Source organism: Battus philenor, unplaced genomic scaffold, assembly GCF_028537555.1.
Source record: "Battus philenor isolate CCGP_79_NKW_IND1 unplaced genomic scaffold, ilBatPhil1.0.hap1 SCAF_8, whole genome shotgun sequence".
In the NCBI taxonomy this organism is placed as follows: Eukaryota; Metazoa; Arthropoda; class Insecta; order Lepidoptera; family Papilionidae; genus Battus; species Battus philenor.
The window spans coordinates 8,940,983-8,963,693 of record NW_027181748.1 but is presented as its reverse complement, the minus strand read 5'-3'; the positions used below and the strand labels follow the sequence as shown (position 1 = coordinate 8,963,693).

Here is a 22,711-nt window from a genome sequence, read left to right as displayed (position 1 = left end):
AGATGAGGCGAGGAAAAGGGCTAAATAGACACCTACATTGCAGATCTGAGGAGGCTGCTCTGAGTGGACTCAATAAGCTTAGTTTTGAGGTCAGCAAGTGGCCTGCAGAGCAAAGATGGGTGCGTCTGCCTTTATTTACACAGGGATCTAGCAGGGCGGAGAGTATCGATGTTGAGATTTACCGCTCTACCCCCCCGTGACTAAGCTAGGTGGCACAGCGTGGGTCTGGGGGGAATTTATGATTCTCCATGACGGAATTAAATTGGTTGGTGGCAGATCCAAAAGTGGACTAGGGCTTGTATTTGATAGTACTCCTTCTCCTAGTCTCTTTGACCTTTGCCTGTCGCGTTAAGCGGGGAGGTTCAGAAGAATGGTGTACAAGGTTTCCGCATGCCTTTGCTTGGGAGGAAAAGGGGAGATTTCTTATTCCCTAAGACAGTGTGTACAGTATGCGTGGGCGGTCATTGCATACAGAACAGCAAATGTGTGAAAGCATTCCCTGTGCTCCATTAACTAAAACAGTAATAATAATAAATATTGCACGAAAATATTCTGTGCACAAAATTTTGTAACGGATATTTTTGCGTGCAAAAACAAGGGTCTACTATCTACTGTCACGTGCAAAGAACGTTTATTTTAGTTGACACCTAGGCATGAAAATGTGTTTAACGTCCATCTACATTGTCAACATAGGAACGCTATGTTCACTTGGACAACAACGTGTTAAACCAAAATACAATTTAAATACAAAAGATATGTTGGTATACAAATAATACAGATTGGTTATAGATGTAAAATTTTTATAGGAGTAAATGTATTTTTAATTTGTCAGCAAAAAACTTTGATGCTTTTGCCCTATATCCCGTATAAAGTGATCACTTTGAAACTCTATTGGAATGCGACTGGTCAATCATTTTTGGCAGTAAATTCTGCAGGGATAGATCATACGCAATATGTAAATAAATTTAATATGTAATTATCACGAATTTATTGAACGCTTTTTTTTACTACATTATCATTTTCTTATTTATGATTTTTGTATTTATAGATATTTCGATGACACACTCAGCACAATCTGTGCCTTTCATTAATTGACATCAAACTATCTACACGTTCACCATTTTAAACCTTTTACATTTATAACAAATCACCCTGTATGCTTCTATATACTGTATACTTATAAATGCCTATCTATGTATTCATTATTTTCTCAGAGAGTTTGTAAAATAAAATATTCTAGGTATAACAACTGATTTTTTAAATAATAACGTAGTCGGAAACTTCATTGCTGTCTTAATTTATCGACTCATAATCTCTTTTTATATTGATTTCATTCATGATTCCGTTTTTAATAACACAGTTTTGTACATAATAAAACTCAATATTAATACACATATTTGAAACAATGTATAACTAACAAATTTAATTATTCTTATGAAAAACTTTGAAGCGACCCAATTTTTTTTTACCTTTTTTTCATATTCCGCCTGTTCCTTTACGCTCATGATCCCGCTTGTTAGGAATTAATTTCATAACATGAAAAATTTAATGACCTTTTTATTGCTGTTATATAACTATTTGTTTGATTCAATAGATTTTGTTAAACTAGTTTGTATTTACACTTACACACCGCAGAATGTCTATGAAATAAACTTTCTGTTCAAATTCATTCATTCGAATTGCACGAAAGCTGAATGATGCTTTTGTTCGCACCAAATTAGCTTATGTAAGTATTAGTCATAAGGCCACATTTCCTGTTGCCCGGGTTTACGTCGCCGTGGATTACGTAAGTTGTCACGGAGCCAAACACTCAGGTGTTCTGACCCTTGAGACTTGTTGTGTTGACACATTTTCCCATGAGTCATTACAGATACTCCACTTTCATTAAAATACTAAAATAAGAACGAAACTGTGACTATTGTTTCGCTTCATGACCTTCATTATTATCATTCTTCTATCTTTTTAACTTGAATAAAATAGATAGAGAATACTGTTATGATAAATGTGTATACAAATCAACTTCATATTAATCATAATATTATTAAATTACTACAAAAATTGAAACGGTATTTTAATTAAAAAAATTGTATTCTCAGAGGTTATTGAGTATAAGTGTACAAAATAAAGTTTCTAAATAAAAACCTTATCAAATTAATACCAGTGTTGACATATGGCGAACTTTCAAATGTTGACTGTTATTTCCAGCTATCGACTTGCCCAATGATCATATAACGCAACAAATCGAATGTGATTTAAGATTATGTAATAGTATTTACCAATGTATTGATAGTTTATTTAATGGGAGCCCTTTCAATAATAAGGTCGTCGAAAGATTTATAATGTAAAAGCTAAAATTTAAATTATTACATTAATTGTTATTGGCATTGAAAGTTTTTAAGACTGTCCAGTTTAAAAATAATTTTTAAAAAATATTTTGAAGCTAGAAAATAGAACTGCTAATTTTGACGTATTCTCTTCTTATTTTCTGTCAAAACTTGGCAACTATGTCATCATTGAACGCCGGTATGGTACTGCATTAGATTTATAATTTTAAAGTCTTGAGTAACACAAGCTTGTAATGAGCAGTGTATCACTTAGACTAACGCCTTCTTCGTCCTGTATTTTTATGTAATTACAAAATATGTCGATTTATGATAGCTTGTAATATCATAGGAAAATCTAAAACAAGTGTCTTTCAGTATTTTTTACATATTCCCGCAGCAATCAATTGTAGTTTTCTTAGTTATTATATTATAAATATTTTTTACTACCTTCTATGTCAACTCTGCAAAGTATAATTATCAATCCATGTTTTCTCTATGTGCTACTAACGAACACAAAAAGATTGAATCATGCATAGTGATAATCTTTCTGTTTTCCGACAAACTATAATTCTTCCGTGTTTGTAAACAATCGTGGGCGACGGTGGTCAGTAAGAAAGAGTTTTGCTAATTTACCTTGTCTTTATTTGTAAGTCCATCACATAAGTACATCGTTTTAAATGTTTCTTTTGCAAGCGTTTCGAAATATACGCTTGTTTCTGTAAAAAAAAAAACATATCGCACGCCGAGCCTTTGTTTTACCTGTACTTCAAGTGAATACTTATTACGAGAGCACAAACTAATTTCGAATATTGGAAACAATGGCCGCTTGTTTACTATTTAACGCTCGTGAATAATTAACTAGTCGAATGGTGGGTCGGTTCGCGGAATTTATTAACATGAAACAGCCAATGAACGGCTATATACACGGATAACGAACTGATATCATGCGATGATATTTCGATTATTCGGTATTCGGACGGCAGATGCCTAATCATGTACAACGAGCGGACTATTTACTTAACGTCTTGAATTCCTCAGTGACGTTAATTAATATATAGGACTTCCATAATTGCTTATAAATAAACATCAGTTCAATTTTTGTAATCTTATTATACATGATCATCATCATCATTTCAACCATAAGACGTTTACTACTGGACACTGACATTCCCTATAGATTTTCAAAAACGTCGGTTGGAAGCGGCCAGCATACAGCACCGTCCGACTATCTTATGGATGAAGTATCACGCTGCGCTTGCTTGTCTGTGGTCTCCGCTCCAGAACCTTATGGTTTCGGCGCCAACCTGTTCTACGCGCAATGAAAGGCTACCTTTCTACTGCTACTTCAACTTCGGAATTCGCTGGGCCATGGCCACTGCTTTTGTTCGTCTAAAAATCTCCTCATTTTTAAAACATAACTATGATACTAAAAATTCGTAATCGTTGACCTATTTCGTAACTTTTTCGTAGATTTTATTAGATTAATGTTTTTTTTTTAAATTAATGCCTCCTATTTAAAGGCATCAAATCTCGGATATTTAAGAGAAAAAACATTAAGTCTATACATGCTAACAATAGTTTGTCATTAGCCTTCGTGTTTTCCCAGATGTTATATTCATTATAATGACACAACAGTAACCAAAGGTATTTGAGTCAAACGATCGTTACCATTGCCAACCACAGTTAATGAGGCGTAAAAGACAATCGATACTTTAAAAGTTTTTTTTCGTTTGTACCGATGTGTGTGCCGCGTGAGGTCACAGGGCATCTGGCGAGCGAACACATGTTACGGATTTTATCGCGACCGATATACCCATAACCTTCAAAAGAAATATATTAGAGTGTTATAAATATGATACCCTATTTTTGAATTTAATGAGGTAAAAATTGATATTATTTTACATCAACGTTTATTTTTTTTAATTCATTATAATATGTACGTAGTATTTTGTTCGTTAATCGAAAAACTTATTAAAAAGGAGCACCGTGTTTGACTAAGCAGTAAATTCTGTAAAAAAAAAAAAAATTATACAATTATAAAATAGTCTTCAATTATTTTGTTTAACTAGACAAAACATATTATTTTTTTACCAACCCGTATTTTTGTATTATACCGAAATTTATTCACGTTTCATAATAAAATGTATTAAGTATTTTGTTCGAAAAATTGTCATTTTGTATATAGAGACATAATTCTATTGTTGTATAGTATTTGAGACTCAACTATAACTAATCAAAAACTGCGACCAGCATTTTTGATAGTTCTGTCTTGGTTTTTCAGACCTGGAATCCAGTTGACAGTTGTGAACATAATCGATTATAAATGACTCTCGCGATATTAACTTAGCATTGCCATAATGTTTAAGATACCAAAAGATGGAAATAAACCGGTGCAAAATCGGATTATATCGTGGATGCATTTTATAATCGTGCTCTCTAAATACTTGCTGTATAGTTAATGTGTGTGTTATGGCATTATTATGATTAACAAACACACCATAAATAAATTTCCACCCTTTTTTTTTAAAAAAAAAAAGAGTTTTTAGCTATGTCTTAACGACCAATTCGGTGATCTTGCCTAACTATTCCACAAATTGTATCAACAAATCTTTAATATCAATACTCCCAAAGTTAAAACGGTTGAACTAATTTTGAAGACGTTACTTTTTAACATAGTTTAGCTCATTTTTGCGTTTTACTAGCAAAACATCGAAATTTAATGCAAATCCATATAATTTTCTACTTTCAATCTTTTCACGAGATAGTAATTTTTTTTAATAAAATAGGAAATTTGTTCCTACTTAACATTTTTATTTTTTTAATCTTATTGTAATAATATATAATAATCAGCATTAAATAATTTTTCCAGTAGTTAAATTATAATTTATGAAGTGTTTTACGGCTGTCTTCGGTAAAAATATTTAACGATTTATTTTGTGTCTAACTAACAAGTAAAAAGTGTTCCATGGGCTCGTACATTCTCGGGAAAAGCCACACAATAGAGCCCTTACGTATGCTTACTGATTCTTTTGTTAGCGATTAACAAATAACCTTCAGGAGTACATTACTAATATAGGATTTCGTTTCCCTAGCATTGAACGGTATTTAATTACCTTAATGTCTCTCGGTGTATTATTTCATTTTAACAAAAATGTAATTCAAATATATCAGTTAAATAATAAATTAATAGAAATGTCAATTTAATAACAACTAACTAAAAACTTCGCCTGTTAACATCGACATAACGATTTTTTTTAAAATTAACAAACGGTTACGTTCACTAAAAAATGTCTTGCTAATTAAATTTTACGTTGTAAAATAGATAATATTTTATTGATTACGTACGTAGGTTTAGTAACATATCATTCAAAACCATTAAATAACAATTAAAATTATTATTGTTACATATTAATCAATAGGAATGAAATCACTTTTGATATTGTTCGATACATGATATCGTTATGTAAACGTGAAAAATGCGCACAATACTGACATAAAGTCTAAGAGTTTCCTGTTTTGCGAGATGTAGTCCTTTTAATTACGAGGGGCAAAGATCAAATGACGATGACAATGACGTAGGCGCGCTTTGTCACATTCTACTTCCTAAAAGAGGTTGAGACACGAGGAATAGTTGCAGTTGCAGATTAAAGTCTAGAAAGGGGAATGTATCACGGATTGCGTTCTCACAACCATTTGGGTTAATTACTTTCGAGCAAACTAAACGCGGAAAAGTATTTCTCATGTCTGTAATCATTAGACAATATTTTAAATTATCGGTAAATGAATATCTACGAATTTGTTACACTTTTATAATATTCTTTATTTATAACAATCTTTGAAATTTTTATTGAATCCTGAAAATTTCAGCGACAAATTTAACTCGATAAGGGTGAAGTCATTTTTTAGCACATAACAACATAATAATCACATTGGCATTTACAAGTCAGAGACGCGCTGTTGAGTTCACATCAAACAAGAAACTTGTACTTTCGTTCCCAACTTTCCATTCCCTTAAAAGTATATTTTTTCACGGTGTAACTCCGAGGAGTATTGGGAAAAGTTGTAACAAGTATTCTGAACGCATTATGTACCATTAATATTCCGTCGAGTTGTCAACACAGGGAACTCTATAAAAGTTCAATAATATTGACTGTAACATACTTGAGTTAGCACGTACGCTAGGAAGTTTGTAGAACGGTTTCTATATTATATTCTATAGTGAGCTTTTGTGCGATAATGCACTTACATTAAAAAGTATCACTAAGCGAAATTTGAACAATTTAGGGTTATTAATAAATGATTTTACAAAAAGATAATAACGAATTAATATCACGACATTGTTTAAATTTTGAATATCCATTTAGATTAAACATAAGCTATAACATTTCCAACACGAATCAGTTATCGCAGAATAAACATTAATCAGTTGAAACTCGTGATTCTGTAAACATTTTTCACATCGAGCAAGCAAATTGTGTATAGAAATACGAGATTTTGCGAAAGGGTGGCGAAAGTACATGTTGAACGTCAACGTACCGTGGAATAGGGGGGTGCTCTGTCCCTATTACATAGTACTCTGATAATATGGCAGCAGCGAGATTGTTCGACTCCACAAAGCGACGCTCGCACTGGTGGTAACAGAACAAACAGAGGTAGATTAACGAACTTCGCCTCAATCACAGGGCCCTGGAATCTTTCTAAGCACAGTGCAAACTACTATTTACACTTTAAATACACCTGTAAGTAACATATATCTTTTGGAATCCTTTATTTGTTTTTTAAATCGGCATATGTGATATTTAAAATGCTTAGAATTTACTTTCTTTTTTTATCTTTCATTTTCACTATGTATCAGGTTTATTTCCTAATAAATATGACTTACATTATGTAATAACATAAATTCTATTTAAGATACTACATAGATATATTCTATTTACTTTTTTGTTTGTAGAAGAATTTGTTTGTTAATATTATTGTACTGTTAAAAAGATGAAAAGTTCTAATTTTTTTACGTATAATACGTTCGTAAAAATATTATATTCGATTTCATACAATAAAGATAATCATAGAACAAAACTTAAATTTATAAAACACAGCCAACCTCGTAATGCTCTACAAGGATTTACATTTAAAATCACGTCGAATTCGAAGTGCTAATTGACAATTTAAACGCTTTGGTAAAAGGGTTCGACGTACCCCCTAATAGGGCTCTAAGAACAGATTTCGTATAAATGGAAAAGGTTTCCGCTTGAGGAGCCCATTGTTTGCTTAAAGATTAAAAGGAAAAAATATTTTTAAACTTGTCGTCTATTCATTTAAAGATTGAACAAAATTTATCAGAATAAATTGTTTTGCTAGTAATTCTTTAAAATGTTTAGACCACACTGAACAATTGAATAAGAGTACAGTGATGAAGTTATGGGGGCGTTTATTTCAACTATCGCGATAAAATAACTTATTTTTTAATTTATTTTCTCTGACTTTATTTAAAGTTCCTTGTATATCAGCTACTAATGTAATGAGTACAATTAAAAGTATTGAATTTTAACAGAAAAGATCGTAATGTCAATGATTCGGGCAAAATATACTACGCGATTGCCGCCAGAGCCAACTATCTGTTATTAAGTAGATAAAATAAATAATTAATAAGGGTATAGGTAATTTATTCAATATTTATTTTTTATTTTATACATGTTTTTATATAACTCACATGTCATATTAAAGACTGTATCTAGTTCTTTACATACTTTGGCATCGTCGTCGTTTTATTACATGAACATCTATGCAAGATAAAGGCCTTTCCTAAAGTAATATACCACAATCGCCACGCCTGGCAGGCGAATTGGCGACCTGAGTGTGTTATTATGGTACGCAGAGGACGCTGTTGCTCATCATATAGGAACTTGGCAGTAGTGGAAATCCTAAATACTTCATGTACAAAGAGTCAATTATTTACAAGACTGTATCTCTGGAATCGAACCCGCGACTTACGGTTGAAAGTCTCACTCCTTGACCGCAAGGCTATCAACTGCTCGTCCTTTAATATACACTTACTTATCAAAAGAATAAGTGTAACACCTGAATCCCGGAAAGAAGTTAAAACATTTTAATATCCAATATAATGATAAAAGTTACTACAGTTTGTTCCGTGATTTATATTTAGTTAATTAATACAGCAGAGCTTGTTTACTTCAAGGCAAGTAATGTTGCAATGTCACTAGGTCTCGGGCATATAATTATTTGATTGTTGTTACCGCAAAACGTGAGGTGTACGAGGTCGAGGGATAAATATTGTTTATTAAATAGAATTGTCTCTTTTCATAAAAGGGATGCAGTTCTTTGCTGTTAAATTTGATTATAAATAGTCGTCATAGTCTCATGTAGATGATATACTTTCGTTCTATTTTCCGTTTACGTTAAACAAAAAAAAATGGTTTATATTTTTTATTGTACGAAAATTCAATATTCGTATACATTACTTAATTGGCTGCAGCTGAACATAATTTATTTTCTACAAATTTGTGGTTTTCTTTTAGAAGGAATGCGTAATTTACAATGACGACTATAATCTACATACATAAAAATGAATCTGTAAGTGTCTGGCTGTACACGATAGATTTAAAACCATACAACCGGTCGCCGTGAAAAATTACGAATGTTTCCTAGGGAAGGTTTCTAAAAAATTGACATTTTTTTTTCGTTTTTTTTTTCAGTTTATGTTTCTGGGGTCAAAACTGTATTTTTGTTCAGATTTTAATTGTATGCATACATACATACATATATACAGCAACGCATGGATAGGTACACATAGTGTTACTATAAATATTCCAATTCATTAAAAACTTTGCGATTCATGACAACAGCTCCGAGTTAAACCCAAACCTATTAAGATTAGTGTCGCCTTCTTCGCGATTAAGGAAAACCTCGGTAAATCTTGACGACGGGAAATATATTATAGTTATAGTTATGCATGCGTCCGAAGAATGAGAACTTTGTATACTTCGCGCTCTGATAATTTACTGTGCAGTGATCCTCGATAAAGTTACTTAGAGTTAGCATAAAAACTTAAAGTTATTCTATTTTAATGATTGCCTTAGTGAGACATGAAATATAAAAGATTAATCTTCATAAATTGCACCAACTGTTTAATAATATGGGTGTATGAAGCAAGACCACACCCAAATGACAATTCAGCACGGGTTTGTCAAAATTAATGACGGCCAGTAGGGCTATAAGTACCTACACTACAAACGTTGTTAACCCATATGACCCATGAAACTTCTGGCAGAAAATGGACAAAATAAAATCATGCTTCAATAATTCAATAAAAAAGACTCTCCATATATGTTTTTGTCTATATTTCTAAATGGTATTAAAATTATTTTATTGAGCTTAATCGAGGAGCAAATACTAATGTGTATTATGCAACAACTAACTTTACCAGTATTTCATCTCTGTAAATAGTTCCGTACTTGAACTATGTTACACAACAATAAAACTGTGCTCGATTATAATCTAAGCCACAGGAAGAGTGCAGATAATAGTTTTATCTCTGCCCATTATTGATATAATAGTTTTACATATACAAAATGGAGGCCACTTACTTGTACTCTATTATTAGCTTTAAATATATACAGGACGGATGTAAACATAATAAATGAAAGAAACATGTTTTAAATAATATAAAGTATTTCATAAAACGTGTTTTATGTTCTGCAGTCTGTATTATTTTTCGACGATAGATGATTTATCTACTTTTGTAAAAACAAAATCTAGCTATAATTTATAAAGACGCTTTATTTCTGGTGCTAATACATAAATAAGCTTAATAATCACCATCATTACAGCCGTGGTACCCACTGCCGGAAAAAAGCCTCCTCTATTGATTTAAAATCACCGGTTGGCAGTGGCCAGCATCTAACATTTTTTGACGACCTTAACAAGGATGGAGAAACTACGCCGCACTTGCCTACCCGTGGTCTTTACTCTAGAACCTTAAGGCCGCAGTGGCTTTTATATATTATTTGCCAAGTTCCACTTCATCTTAATAATCCGCTGAGCTATCTTGGTTACTTGCTTTCATCTACGGATTTGATTCCTAATGTGAACTCAAAGAGAAGCTTTCATTATATTAATAAGATTGCATACTTAAATGAGGTAAACAAGGGTAAAGTAAAAAAGAATCTAAAACTCTAACTTACAATTCACAAAACAATTTTTTTAGGAGTATTATTTACGCTTGTCGATCAAAACGTTGATCCTTTGCTCTTTACAGACGTCAACGTAATACCTATTACGTAAGTATTTATTATTTATACCTATCAAATTTTAAATTGTATTTTGTGTTGCGTTTTGATAAGTATGAATTATAAAGCATTAAGTGTGACCGATCGATAGTTTGAACCATCTAAAATGTAGCAAAATATCTTTCTTAAGTTATATGATAAAAAAAAGTATAATAATAAACAACTGTGGAGCACAATTGTTTATTTTTCTGTTTGAGGTTCCTGAAGATTTTAAACAAAAAACCAGATACATGTGTTCTTCTCTGTAACTTCATTGTTTACATTTTATATAAAATACACTATTAAATATAAAAAATAAATGTTAATAACGTTCAAATTAATATTTATTTCAAAACACAGCACACTCAAACAATTCAAAAACTAAATTATTAAATAGCGGTTAGTGAAAATTTATTGCATAAAACTTTTGTTAAAACAATTGAAAAATATGCATTCCAATGTTTGTTTAGATATGGATAAGAAAACGTTTATGCGAATTAAAATCTACTATCGTCTATCACAATTGTTTTAAAATAAAATCGTAAATATTGTAAACATTGCCGCACGTAGATAACAATGTCTATTCGCTTTGTGGCATTCTAATGCTAATTTGTATTTTATTTCGCCGTAACAAAGCCTGACATTTTAATTTACTGCTGAACTTTGTAACGTTACATGGGAAACTGAAAATATTGCCCATATATAATATGTTATAAGCACGAGCGCACATTTAACTGACAGTTACTGAGCCGCGCGAAAACACATCAATATCCTTGCCGAAAAAGAAATATTATTTGAATATAATACATAATTACGAATCTATAAAAATAATATAATGAATATCAGATTCTATATTTTCATTACACAAATTACAAGAATAAAGTAAATAATAAAAGGTATTTATTATATTAGGGGGACTGGAAAGTAATGTAGTTTCTGAAGGCACATTTTACAAAAAAAAAATGATTAAGTTTTATCGCTCTCGCGTTGAAAATTTGTATACTATATCGCAACAGGTTTTTAATAAAGAAGTTGAACACATTGTTGATCAGAAATCAAAACTTGTTAAAAATGTAGTCATGTGAATTTAACGTAAGAAAGTGACATTACTTTACGGTCCCTGTAATATTTTATTAAAATTCCTATACGTACAGAAAAGTTAGAAATATTATATTACAATGGGAGGAGATTTTTAATGAATATCGAAGACAACGACAAACTTCACACTTGCCATACCTGGTGACGTCGACCGTGCTTTGAATGTCGGCGCTATCATGACGGTTTCTGCAAATTAACCGATTATTTATGTACGTTGCATTACATATATTAAGAAATATTCATAAATAAATAAAACGCGGCTGCGGTTACACTGAGCCCGGTGTTTTAAAGGTAAAGATTATGTTACTTGTTCCTTGGAGGATAACTTCTGCAGATCTATGCCGTATAATGCCGATCACGACCAGAGTGAGTTGTAACTTGTTACCAATAGTTACAGTGTGCAGTAATCTAAGCGATTAAGGTTCTTTTTAATGTAATATATCACACAAAGTTATTTTATAATATTGGTAAAAGGAATTGTACGTTGTTTTGTAATATCATATTTAATTCATATTAACAAAGCACCGGTAAATATATTCAGCGGAATAGATGAAGGATACATTCATCACCATCATTTCAGCCACTTTCATTTTTTATGATGAACGAAATATCAAACTTTATTATACCATCTTATATAAGCATGTTAGTTATTATAGGTATAAAAGTTATTTTTTTCATATATTTTCCTTTTCCTTTCTTTAAAATTGGTCGAATCTCTTCGTCATATAATACTACTAATTTTATTAATTAAAACAGGTTGTTATATTTTTAGTAGAAAAGATTTTGGCAGCATTGAAATTTCACAATTTTTATTTTAGCTATAGGACTTCCATATATTTAGAAATATAGGTAGATAAAGGTCTCAAATAATATAAAACAATAATAGTGCGCTATGATTTTACCTCTTAAAAAATTATATTTTGCTTACAAGAAACCGCTTAGCATAGGAAAATTAAAGCGATTAAAAAACAAAGAAACTTCTATTATTTCAAATTACTATAAATGTAGACCAAGTAGTAGCCGCTTTGTTGCTATTTATGTGACAAGAACTCACAAATATACGTAACATACTCGATAAATTAAACAACCTAAACTGTTACAACTGTAACGCTAACTACGTGTGAAAAATATTTATGGCTCGCTTAAACAAATTTCATTAAAGCATCGCAAACTATTTTCAAGTCAAAGGCCTGGTCCATTAGGTTTGAAATACAATGGCTATGTGCAATTGCATCTTCTATGTGATGAAAAGGAAGTATAGGTGTCAGTTGAAGGTGAAGGATGTGGGTCATTTGCGCTCATGCGTCACCCCATAACGATGCTAAGCCAATATTGAATTAACGAACGTGGAATAATTGGGGAGAAAGTGTGCATTGCCTTTTAGCTAGAGAGTACTTGTCTAACATTTTCTTATTGTTTGTTTGTTGGCTTACATTACTAGAGTCTCTACAAGACAATAGAAGCAAATTTTACCACCTTATGCTTTATTTTGTACACACTAACTGCCTGATAGTCTTAGTAATGTCAAAAGTTATTATCCTAATCGCAGTCCAAAAATAATTAAACGATAAAACTTATTTCAGTGTGATAACTTAATTTATTGATTTACTGTCTTAATAATAAACAACTATTACTTACAAAACTAACCGTATTTTGTACACTGCATTGAATTAGGTTAAAATAATTTTCGTTAACTTAATACGGTAAATTTTACTTTTGATTGTTACTTATGCGTTTACAACGTGTTTGGCATAGAAGAAGACGTGTTTTTAATTATTTCCATTTTTCTACGAGAGATAAAAACCGTGAAGTCCTAACGAAATAAAAAAAGATAAGTCAATTGGTCAGCCGTTCGTAATAGTAATAGATATGTGTATTAAAATTCACATTTGTTAACACCTGTTGCATATGGTTTTGAAAAAAAAATTCTCAGGGGCTCTTTCCACCCACTTTAAAACAAATAAATGTAACTCACTAGTTCTATTTTTTTAATAAGTAAATATTGACCGCCCTAGAACCTTCCAATCACCTATGAATTACATATTTTGTGAGCTCCAAAAGAAATAACGTAAGATAAGTTTTTAATAATAGACATTTAATACTGTTGTCATTTTTGTTGTTTAAAATAAAATGTAAAACAGAAGAATAAGCAAATATTTTTAAAATATCCTTATTACATATACGTACATTACGACAACTATTTAACAGCAATATCAATTATTAATACTTATGTTACAAAGTAAAAATTAAATTGCTGTTGTGACCATGACCAGTATCACCCTCTGAAGAGTCTAGAGAGTTGAGTGAACTCATTTAATCTAAAAACCCTGTAGGGTACCCTAAATATTTATTTACATATTTATGTTTAGATTACACGAAGAGAGGGAGATAGAAAAAATAATAACATGGCGACTAGTAACAGTTTCCAAATAAAAAGAATAATACATAATGTAATATGATAATGTAATTTATTACTATCATTAAAATATAATAGTAATAAATTCTAAAATTACCAAGTTTTGTTTTCAAAATAGGTATAACAATAATAAAGTAAACGTGCATTGAGAAATAATGAATATTCCATATAACACAAACTAAATCAATTGAAAAAACAAAAAAAGAAATGGAGTGTCCAAAGTTAAACTGGCTTGCCAGTTGGCGATGGCATCAGTTGGCCTGCGAATTGTATTGGCCCAAAGTCAGGACTAAAATAAGCGATATCGTATTTAGAGGAACGAAACTTGAAGCCGCCTGGTCATGATATCACAATACAGAGCACGTATTCACGAAATTGTCCACAGAGTAAGCGAAGGCCGAGTATCGACTTTTTACGTCAACGATGTGCCTAATAGAAGTTAGACTTTAGTTCCCGACCTTTGTATTGACCTTTGGCGTTCGTTGATCGATTAAAAGAGGGTAGATGCGACTTTTTATTCCATTGTCATGTGCTTTTTATCTATCGTTGTGTATCTGTATACGTGTGTCGGATGTTACAGAGCTATTTTCTACATTATATATATTAAATTCTTGTAAAAATGTGTACATCGCGTAATTTATGTTCAATTTTAAAATAAGTTGAAGTAGTTGCAACATCATGAATGATATTATTTTTTATTTTTCTTTTATTTATATAATTCGAGGTCATTTGCACTACTATAACCTTTGGAACACCGACCTAAGCACGATTATTGCTTTGGTCTTTTTGTAGGGATATCAGCGTTTAGAAATTGACGTTGCTTGCAGTTAGTGTCAGTCATGTTTAAAATTTTTTACATATTTCTAAAAGTGAATTACAAAATATAACACGCTTTCAGTGGTTTTGTGTATTTATTTTATAAGTATGTCAAACTATTATAAATTTTTGAATGTCCACACAGTTTTAGATTAAATACATTATTGGAATATATACATGATTATTAGTCGTTGGGTACATTTTTTGAAAAGATGAATATATAAAACTATTGTCAGTAAAAATCTTTTAAACTTTTATACCTATTTTCAATCATCATATATAAAATGAATCACTCTGAAATGTTACATTATATTTTTTTTTCTATTGGAATGATACCGATTAATGATTTATGATAATACAAAGAGAGGGCAGATAGCAAACATTTATTAATTAATATGTAGTAAGCCGAATTTTGAAAATGCTTCATCTTACTTTATTATCATTTTGTTATTTATTATTTGTAAGATCATTGATTTTGGATAGTGTATACAATACATTAGCTGACAGTAAATGTGGTGTACATTTTTTCTTCTGAAATCTCTTTGCTTTGGAGCCGTTGCACCTAAAACTGACCATCCTTTACATACTATACGTTCTATTAAAATCTAGATTGACTACGTCGTAAATTTTTAAATGCAGTCTTAAGTATGGTTTAAAAAAATATATATTATCACGACACTTAAATGTTCGGAAACTTTTCTTCTCTGATAAGTTAATTCCCAGAGAGGCTAGCGACTTGTTACATAACGGGAATTTTTAATTTTTAATAAAATGTTATACCTCGAATATATTTAATATTTAAAAAAAATGTGTATTTGAGAGAAGCAAATCCGTGCCCACGCGTCTGGGCGCGTCGTCGTGCATGACTGCATGCACATCAAATAGAGCCCAGATCCTGCGCAGTGTGAGAACCGACCGCGCCCGCCATTACAGACAATCAGCCGATTCTATTTGTCCGGCACGTACAATGCCGATCGGGCCTTGTGTTACACATGTAATCAAAATAATACGCTCTAATATATGACACACATGGAAGGAAGTGTGCTCATTTAATTATGTTAAAAAGCTTTTCTTTTTTTTCAACATGATCTATATTGCTGTTCATTTATTTATCATTCTCTAAACTAAAAAGTTTGCAGAAATTTCATTAAAGTAATTTAATGTTATCACGTAATTATTTTAATTATTATAGGATGGCAAATGCCAGGTCTTCTTTTGTTTTTATCCTGATATAATTGCAATAGCAAAGTAAAAAAATAATAAATAATAATTAGAACATGTTTATTACATTAGGTTGACGTTTTTGATGAATTTTAATTATCCGATGAATAAGCAAACTCTTTATTAAAAAGTATTTACCACATTAACAAGAAATAATTTTTTCTTTGATTGTTTTTACTTAGGAACATTGGATTTCACTAAAATTAAATTAAGTTATGCTTTTAATATGTCAAGTATACTCAAAGTACTATAATGGTAGAAGGGATTATAAGACGTATATGTAAATTCACGCTCAATATACAGATAATTAACCAATTAGGCAAAATTTTATGATAGTATTAATAAATAAGAAACAATTGACACATAGTATTTATAGGTACCACGTTATCGCCGGTGACGGCTTACACAGAGAGTGAATAAAACGGTACCGAAATAGAAGCTATATAGTCTAACCACCAAAACTTTCGTAAGCCGTGGAAAAAATAACTATAAATAAACAAAATTGCATCAACCCGTAACTGTTCGAATACGAACACTCAATTACGTAACCCACTCTGCGGTTTAATGAATGGAAACTGAATCATCAACCAACTAGGTTAAATTAAACAAATATTCCGACACTACTTTCCGAACACTGCGGTTATTTTCCTTTGCAGTTCACTCACAAACAGTTAACAGCTGATGGATGGTTCCGTTGAGAAAAGAATTTTAAACTTAATAAGTTACAAACAACATTTACGTTACTTTATAAGATTTTGATAATTAATATCAAATGGTTTCTTTGAAATTTATCTAAACAGAAGCCGTTACGTTCCTTGTAATTATTTTCATAATCTATCTGCATAAAAATAAAAATTATTCGCCAAACGTGTTGCTAAGCGCAAAACTTGTGAACGTCTCGACCAATGCGGCTCCTTTATCAAATTTTCATTAATAAATGTTTTCCTATACTAAACAGAGTAAACCAAACCACCTGTCCCCTATAAAACCAATTGTCAAACATTTTTCTCAATCAAAAATAAAAAAACGTGATGGGGTATAATAAAAGGATCATGTACATGGTATTACTTATTCTTATGTACAAAGAGTAAGAAATTCTTAAATTTTATTAAAAATGTATGACCAATTGCAGATGAGAAAATAAATAATAATAAAAAAAACATTATAAATGATGTCTTACTAATTAGAACACTTTTGTATGTAATCATTGCTTATTGAATCAATAAATCAAATAATGCTTTGAAATACACCTTAAAACGCTTTTGTCCGAAAACAATATAATAAAAATATATAAATAATATTTTAAGAATTAAGACTCTTTTAACTTTGACTTCTCTTTGCTGTATTCTTGAATTACACGATAAAATATTTAATTAAAAATATATAATACAAAAAGCTTTAACAATAAATATAGGTTTATACCTTAGTATATTTTTTCTTATTTAAACACTTGAGAGATCTCTGTTCTAAGTACTTAATCACCTTTCTGTAATATTGATACCATCTGTAATATTAATGTAGAAATGCTGACGTATACAAACTGAATTTGTTACATAATGACAGTCTTTTCTTAGAAATAGTGATTGAAATTAATTTTACGTCCGTCATAAAACATTGTACAGGCCTGGAAACGGTAATTAAATGCAATTTAGAACCGAGAGGGTACCACGCTAACCTTTTACACCCACCTAATGGACATTTAATGAATTCAATAAATTTACTTATCGTTTTAGGTCATTATCAACTACTTTTATTATTGTATCGATGTTTATACATGGTCATACAAATCACAAAATAAATAGTAAAGATTTTTTTATTATACACCATAGAATATGTTTATGTGTGTGACATATTTAAGTCTCTAATAAAAACTTTATGGATATTAACCAGTGCTGGTATTTTTTTTTCCAAATATCAAGACAGTAGTTATGAAGTAGTTGCGTACGACTTAGCGGTATAGTAGTTAGTAGTAAAAATAATTCTTAAAATGTGTAAGTATTAAAATATTAGTAATACAACGTGTCAACAAACACTTTGTCCCTTAAAAATATATGTAAAATATTCACTGCAGTTTAATACTGTACTAATTTATATAGACCATTTTAGAAATTGTCTTAAATAGCTATTCGTATTAAAAGCTAGTGAAAAAAAGGAGTTTCTTTAAATAATTTTGCAAATTTTAAATTATAATTCATTTAAATAAATCTCATTTTAAATGTATCTTAAACATAACTACTTGTAGCATATTGTTTATAACTGTTTACACTATTTCGGAAGAAATCGTAGATTTTCTTCTTGACCCGTTATTTTTTCGGCCCTGTGTTGTCATCAAAAACATCGCTGAGATAGTTTACATTTTATTCCTTTGTAGACCTCTACTATATCTTTATAGGGATCTAATATTTAAGAGTTAATACGATCCCCATAACTTTACAGATAGAATATGTTTACTCAATTATAGTGATGTAATAAAAAATACTAACCAGTGTCATCACAAATTAAGTTAAATAAAATATAGTTTAACTATTATCATAGTTTGTACGTGTCATTAAAATAACAACGTAAGCTAGCAAGGCCCAAGAACGGCATGGATCCTAACAAATTACCGCGTCTGTGTGATAGGTTCATTTGAAACGGTTTAGCTCGAAAACTTTTGCAATTACAGAGCAGACAAAGTTAACACAACAGTTTTAGAGTTCAGTATTCGCTAGTCTAAAATCAACGAATTACTAAAGATAATGTTTTCGTATCATTCATGTTTTCTATACGCTCATTACCTTGTATACTTAGTGTTGCCTTAATAACTGTTACAATTAAAAAAAACCTACAATAACATTTCTATTTACAATTTAAGTATTAAATATTTTTGTGTTATTGAAATGTGATGGTGCCATAAAGATCCGAATTGCAGTATTAGCTTGCAATTACAAAAAACAGGTACAGACCCCAAACATTTTATGAAACACTCACCCACTTGGTATTAAGCGAATGTTCCTTCTCGGTTTGATTTATCAACAGTTTTAAAGACTATGACATGATCTAAATTTTATGTAGTCCGAGCAATGGTAGCCCAACGATAAAGGACTAAGACTTGCGGTCATTGCTTGCGGGTTCGATTCCCGCGACAGGATGTTGTATAATGCACACTTTATGCCATAATTTCAAAAACTTGCTACTTATAAAGAAGTTTACGGAGGCTGGGCAGCAGCATTCTTTGTCAATTGCACAGAAAATCACAAAAAGTTATTACAGGTATTATAAAAATATGTAAAATTTTTGGTTAAAAATATATTTACGAGAAACCACTGAGCAATACCTACTACTGAAGCTTTTTATATTTTTTACATTCATTGATGTATCTAATGTTATAGTGTCAGCTGTGAATAATAATGTTAAAGTTTAATTATATTTAAAAACTATCTTTATAAATTTACAAATTTAATAATACAAACATTTTAAAGTATTTAATTTAAAACAAGTACTATTAAAACAAATAGTCGTATATGCTTTTAATCGGAGAGAGATTTTGTAATAACAAAAATGTAAATGTACTCACAAATAATTAACGTATTACGCAAATCCTATATGAAATGGTGATTCGTTATCCAATTAATTATGTTAGGTGCACCGGATGTTAATTAAACGTAATAGGGGATTATCGTGACCGTGGTATCTAGACTGGCAGGGAATGGGTGTGGCACAAGTAGATTCACTATCCCTGACCCCGATATCTGACGATCGTCTTCAACCGCATTGTGTGTCCATCAAATAACCTCGCCCAAAGTCCCCCGGTTATTTTATTCGGTTAGTGTAAATAATGCTATGTCTACTTATTTACATAGCCGTTTTAAACTAATTCATTATTTTTCTATATATACACTTATTCGTATTATAATACAGTTAGGATAATTTACAACGACCGCTTGCGCACGTCGTAAGACCAATGTCAAAATTTTTAATAGAATAATATAAAGGTATTATAATTTTTTTTAAACTAATGTTAAGTATCTTTTAACGTAAGCTATAAGCCAAACGCGTCCTGATCTGAGAGGAGACAACAAACTCATAGTGGGTTTTTTTGTAGTCACTTTTATAATATCCTTAACACATAAAAATGTTAATATTTGAATGTAAAAATCGATTACTCGTCATTTTTAGGAAATCAGCATAGCAAGTTTTATTTATAGTTATTACGTAATTTTATGTAAGTTCGTACTAATATGTCAGAGAAAACTGCCTAATACCATAGAGTCAAAATTTTATCAATTTTCGAATGAAAAATTAAATTTTGACTCATAAATAAGACTTAATAGAAACACTATTTATAAATCAAGTGTTAAGAATTGAACGAGAATTTTTGTTAAAACCGTTTTTGTTATTAACTTAAGTATCACAAACACAAAACATTACGAAGTGTAATAAAATAAAGCACTTCCATCCAGGCTTAACCGTCGCCTAAAGTGTAAGATATCTCACGCCTAACCTGCCTGTATCACAACAGTAATCGTAAAAGTTTCGTGTTCACCTTTAATTCGAGCTTTGTAACTTTATAAGACGTATATAATTAAAATTCTCTACTTCGTTATTTTTCATTGACACATTAAATTAAATCTATTAACCAACATTTGTTACTTACAATAAAAAACAGTCAGGTTTTATAATAAATTAGATAATATCTGCATTAAAAATATTACCATTAAACTGATGAATATAATATTTATTAAATATTTAATAGTACAGTAGAGCAGAACTTACGTAAGGTCATATTTGTAAGATAAATTGAAAATTATTAACTGAAAAACAATTCACACGTCTCCCCGATTCCGATAGCTATTTTAAATCATGTATCCTTAACATAGCACATCCGCTATTTAAATTATTTTAAAAATGACCTTGACGATTTTCAATAAATTTGCCAGGAAAAAAAGGTTTACTTTTTATTATTCCTTTGTTAATTTTTGTTTTACATGTTTTTTTTGTTGCATAAAGTGTAAATTAATAAAATATGCCTTTTAGCGATGGAATTTTAAATCCATTCAAATAAAGTATAGGGGTCTACATTGAAATATTTAATAAAAGTTTTGGTTATGTTTATTAATAATATTCTTATAAAACAAGCAGTAATAATTTTAACTCATAAACTATTTTTCTATAGCAAGTATACGTATGTTACGTGGACAATGTAACCTTAGTATATTGTTGTTAATAACATGAATAAAAATGTCACCGGTGTTACTCTATGTAACGTTATATAAAATTAATATTGCTTAGTGTATCTCCATTAAAAACTTGTAAATAAATTATTAAGTATGGAAAAAATATTTGTTATAATTTTTATAGTACAATATCATAGTACTATTAAATCTACATAACGATCGTAAAAGAACAGGTCGAGAAAGATAATGCGACTCGAAATATTACGATAAAAGATAAATATTACGCGTTGTGACCTTCGATATTCCGCCTCCGCTAACTATAACGGCTAATCTTCCAATCAAACAAAAACGACTAATTCATTAACAAATTCCCAAACGTATTTACTTACGTCAGAGAGTCAACAGTGTATCCCTTTATTCAGTAATCCGATCACGTGGAGTACACACGGCTCGGCGTAGGCACCCATTAAATTATCAGTAATTCGATTAAGTTATCCATTTAAGTGTTATGCCGCAACTGATTTTGATCGACACTCTTTGTAGGCGTAGAGAAAAAAAGAAAAATTACCGCGCGGGAGCCGGGAAACTCGCGGAAAATGCGAAAGACAAATCCACGTGCACTGTATTCGACGTCTGCGGTTCGACTGATGAGAGGGCCTGTGATAACGCCGCATGACGCGATACCGTGCACCCCATTCGTAAACGGAAAACAGTAGAAACAGCACGTTACTTGGAACGTTTAAATATCAGAAAATTAAAGGATTATTTGAAGTGAAACGTATCCAATTTCACAGATCTTACTGGTTTATTATATTTTCACCTCCCTTGCCACAAATGTTTAACATAAAGTTTTAAGTAATTATAGGAGTGACACTAAAAACTTAATTCAGACAACGACTCTTCTTTTTTATTCTTATTGGTTAACAATTTTTAAACTATGAAATAATTTAGTTCAGTAATAAATTTTTCATTCACTTTTGATAATTTTGCGCCCGAAGGACGAAATAAACAGAAAAGAGATTTAGCATGTGCATTTAAAATATCTTGGACAGCCAAGGGTTTCAACATATCTATCTTGACATAGTTCTGAATTGCCATTTAATTAACAGGAAAAAAAATTATTTTTTTCGGTACATTATGAAAAGTAGAGATGAAAGCTTTCATCAGTCATCTCAGGTAAAACAGTTGATCTGATCAATTAAGAGAAACTAAAGTAATATGCCCATTCGATACTAACACATGTAAGTGCCTAAAAGATGAGCTTAAATCATTGAATTAAAAATAATCTGAAACAAAAAATAGAAAAGAAGTGGCCCGTCGTCGAGGGAATTAGTAGAATATTTCGTTTTAATAATATATTTTGGCGTCGCCCTTAAATTCGCACGTCGTCCGCTG

General features: G+C 30.7%; 1 protein-coding gene across 1 annotated transcript in view; it reads right to left on the bottom strand.

Moving 5' to 3' along the window:
• LOC137931692 (uncharacterized) overlaps positions 1-22,711 on the bottom strand; it is an 86,194-nt gene that overhangs the window by 50,086 nt on the left and 13,397 nt on the right. The window contains exon 2 of the mRNA XM_068775175.1: positions 11,846-11,893. Within this exon, the coding sequence (XP_068631276.1) occupies positions 11,846-11,893 (48 nt within the window). The remainder of the gene's footprint in view (positions 1-11,845; positions 11,894-22,711) is intronic.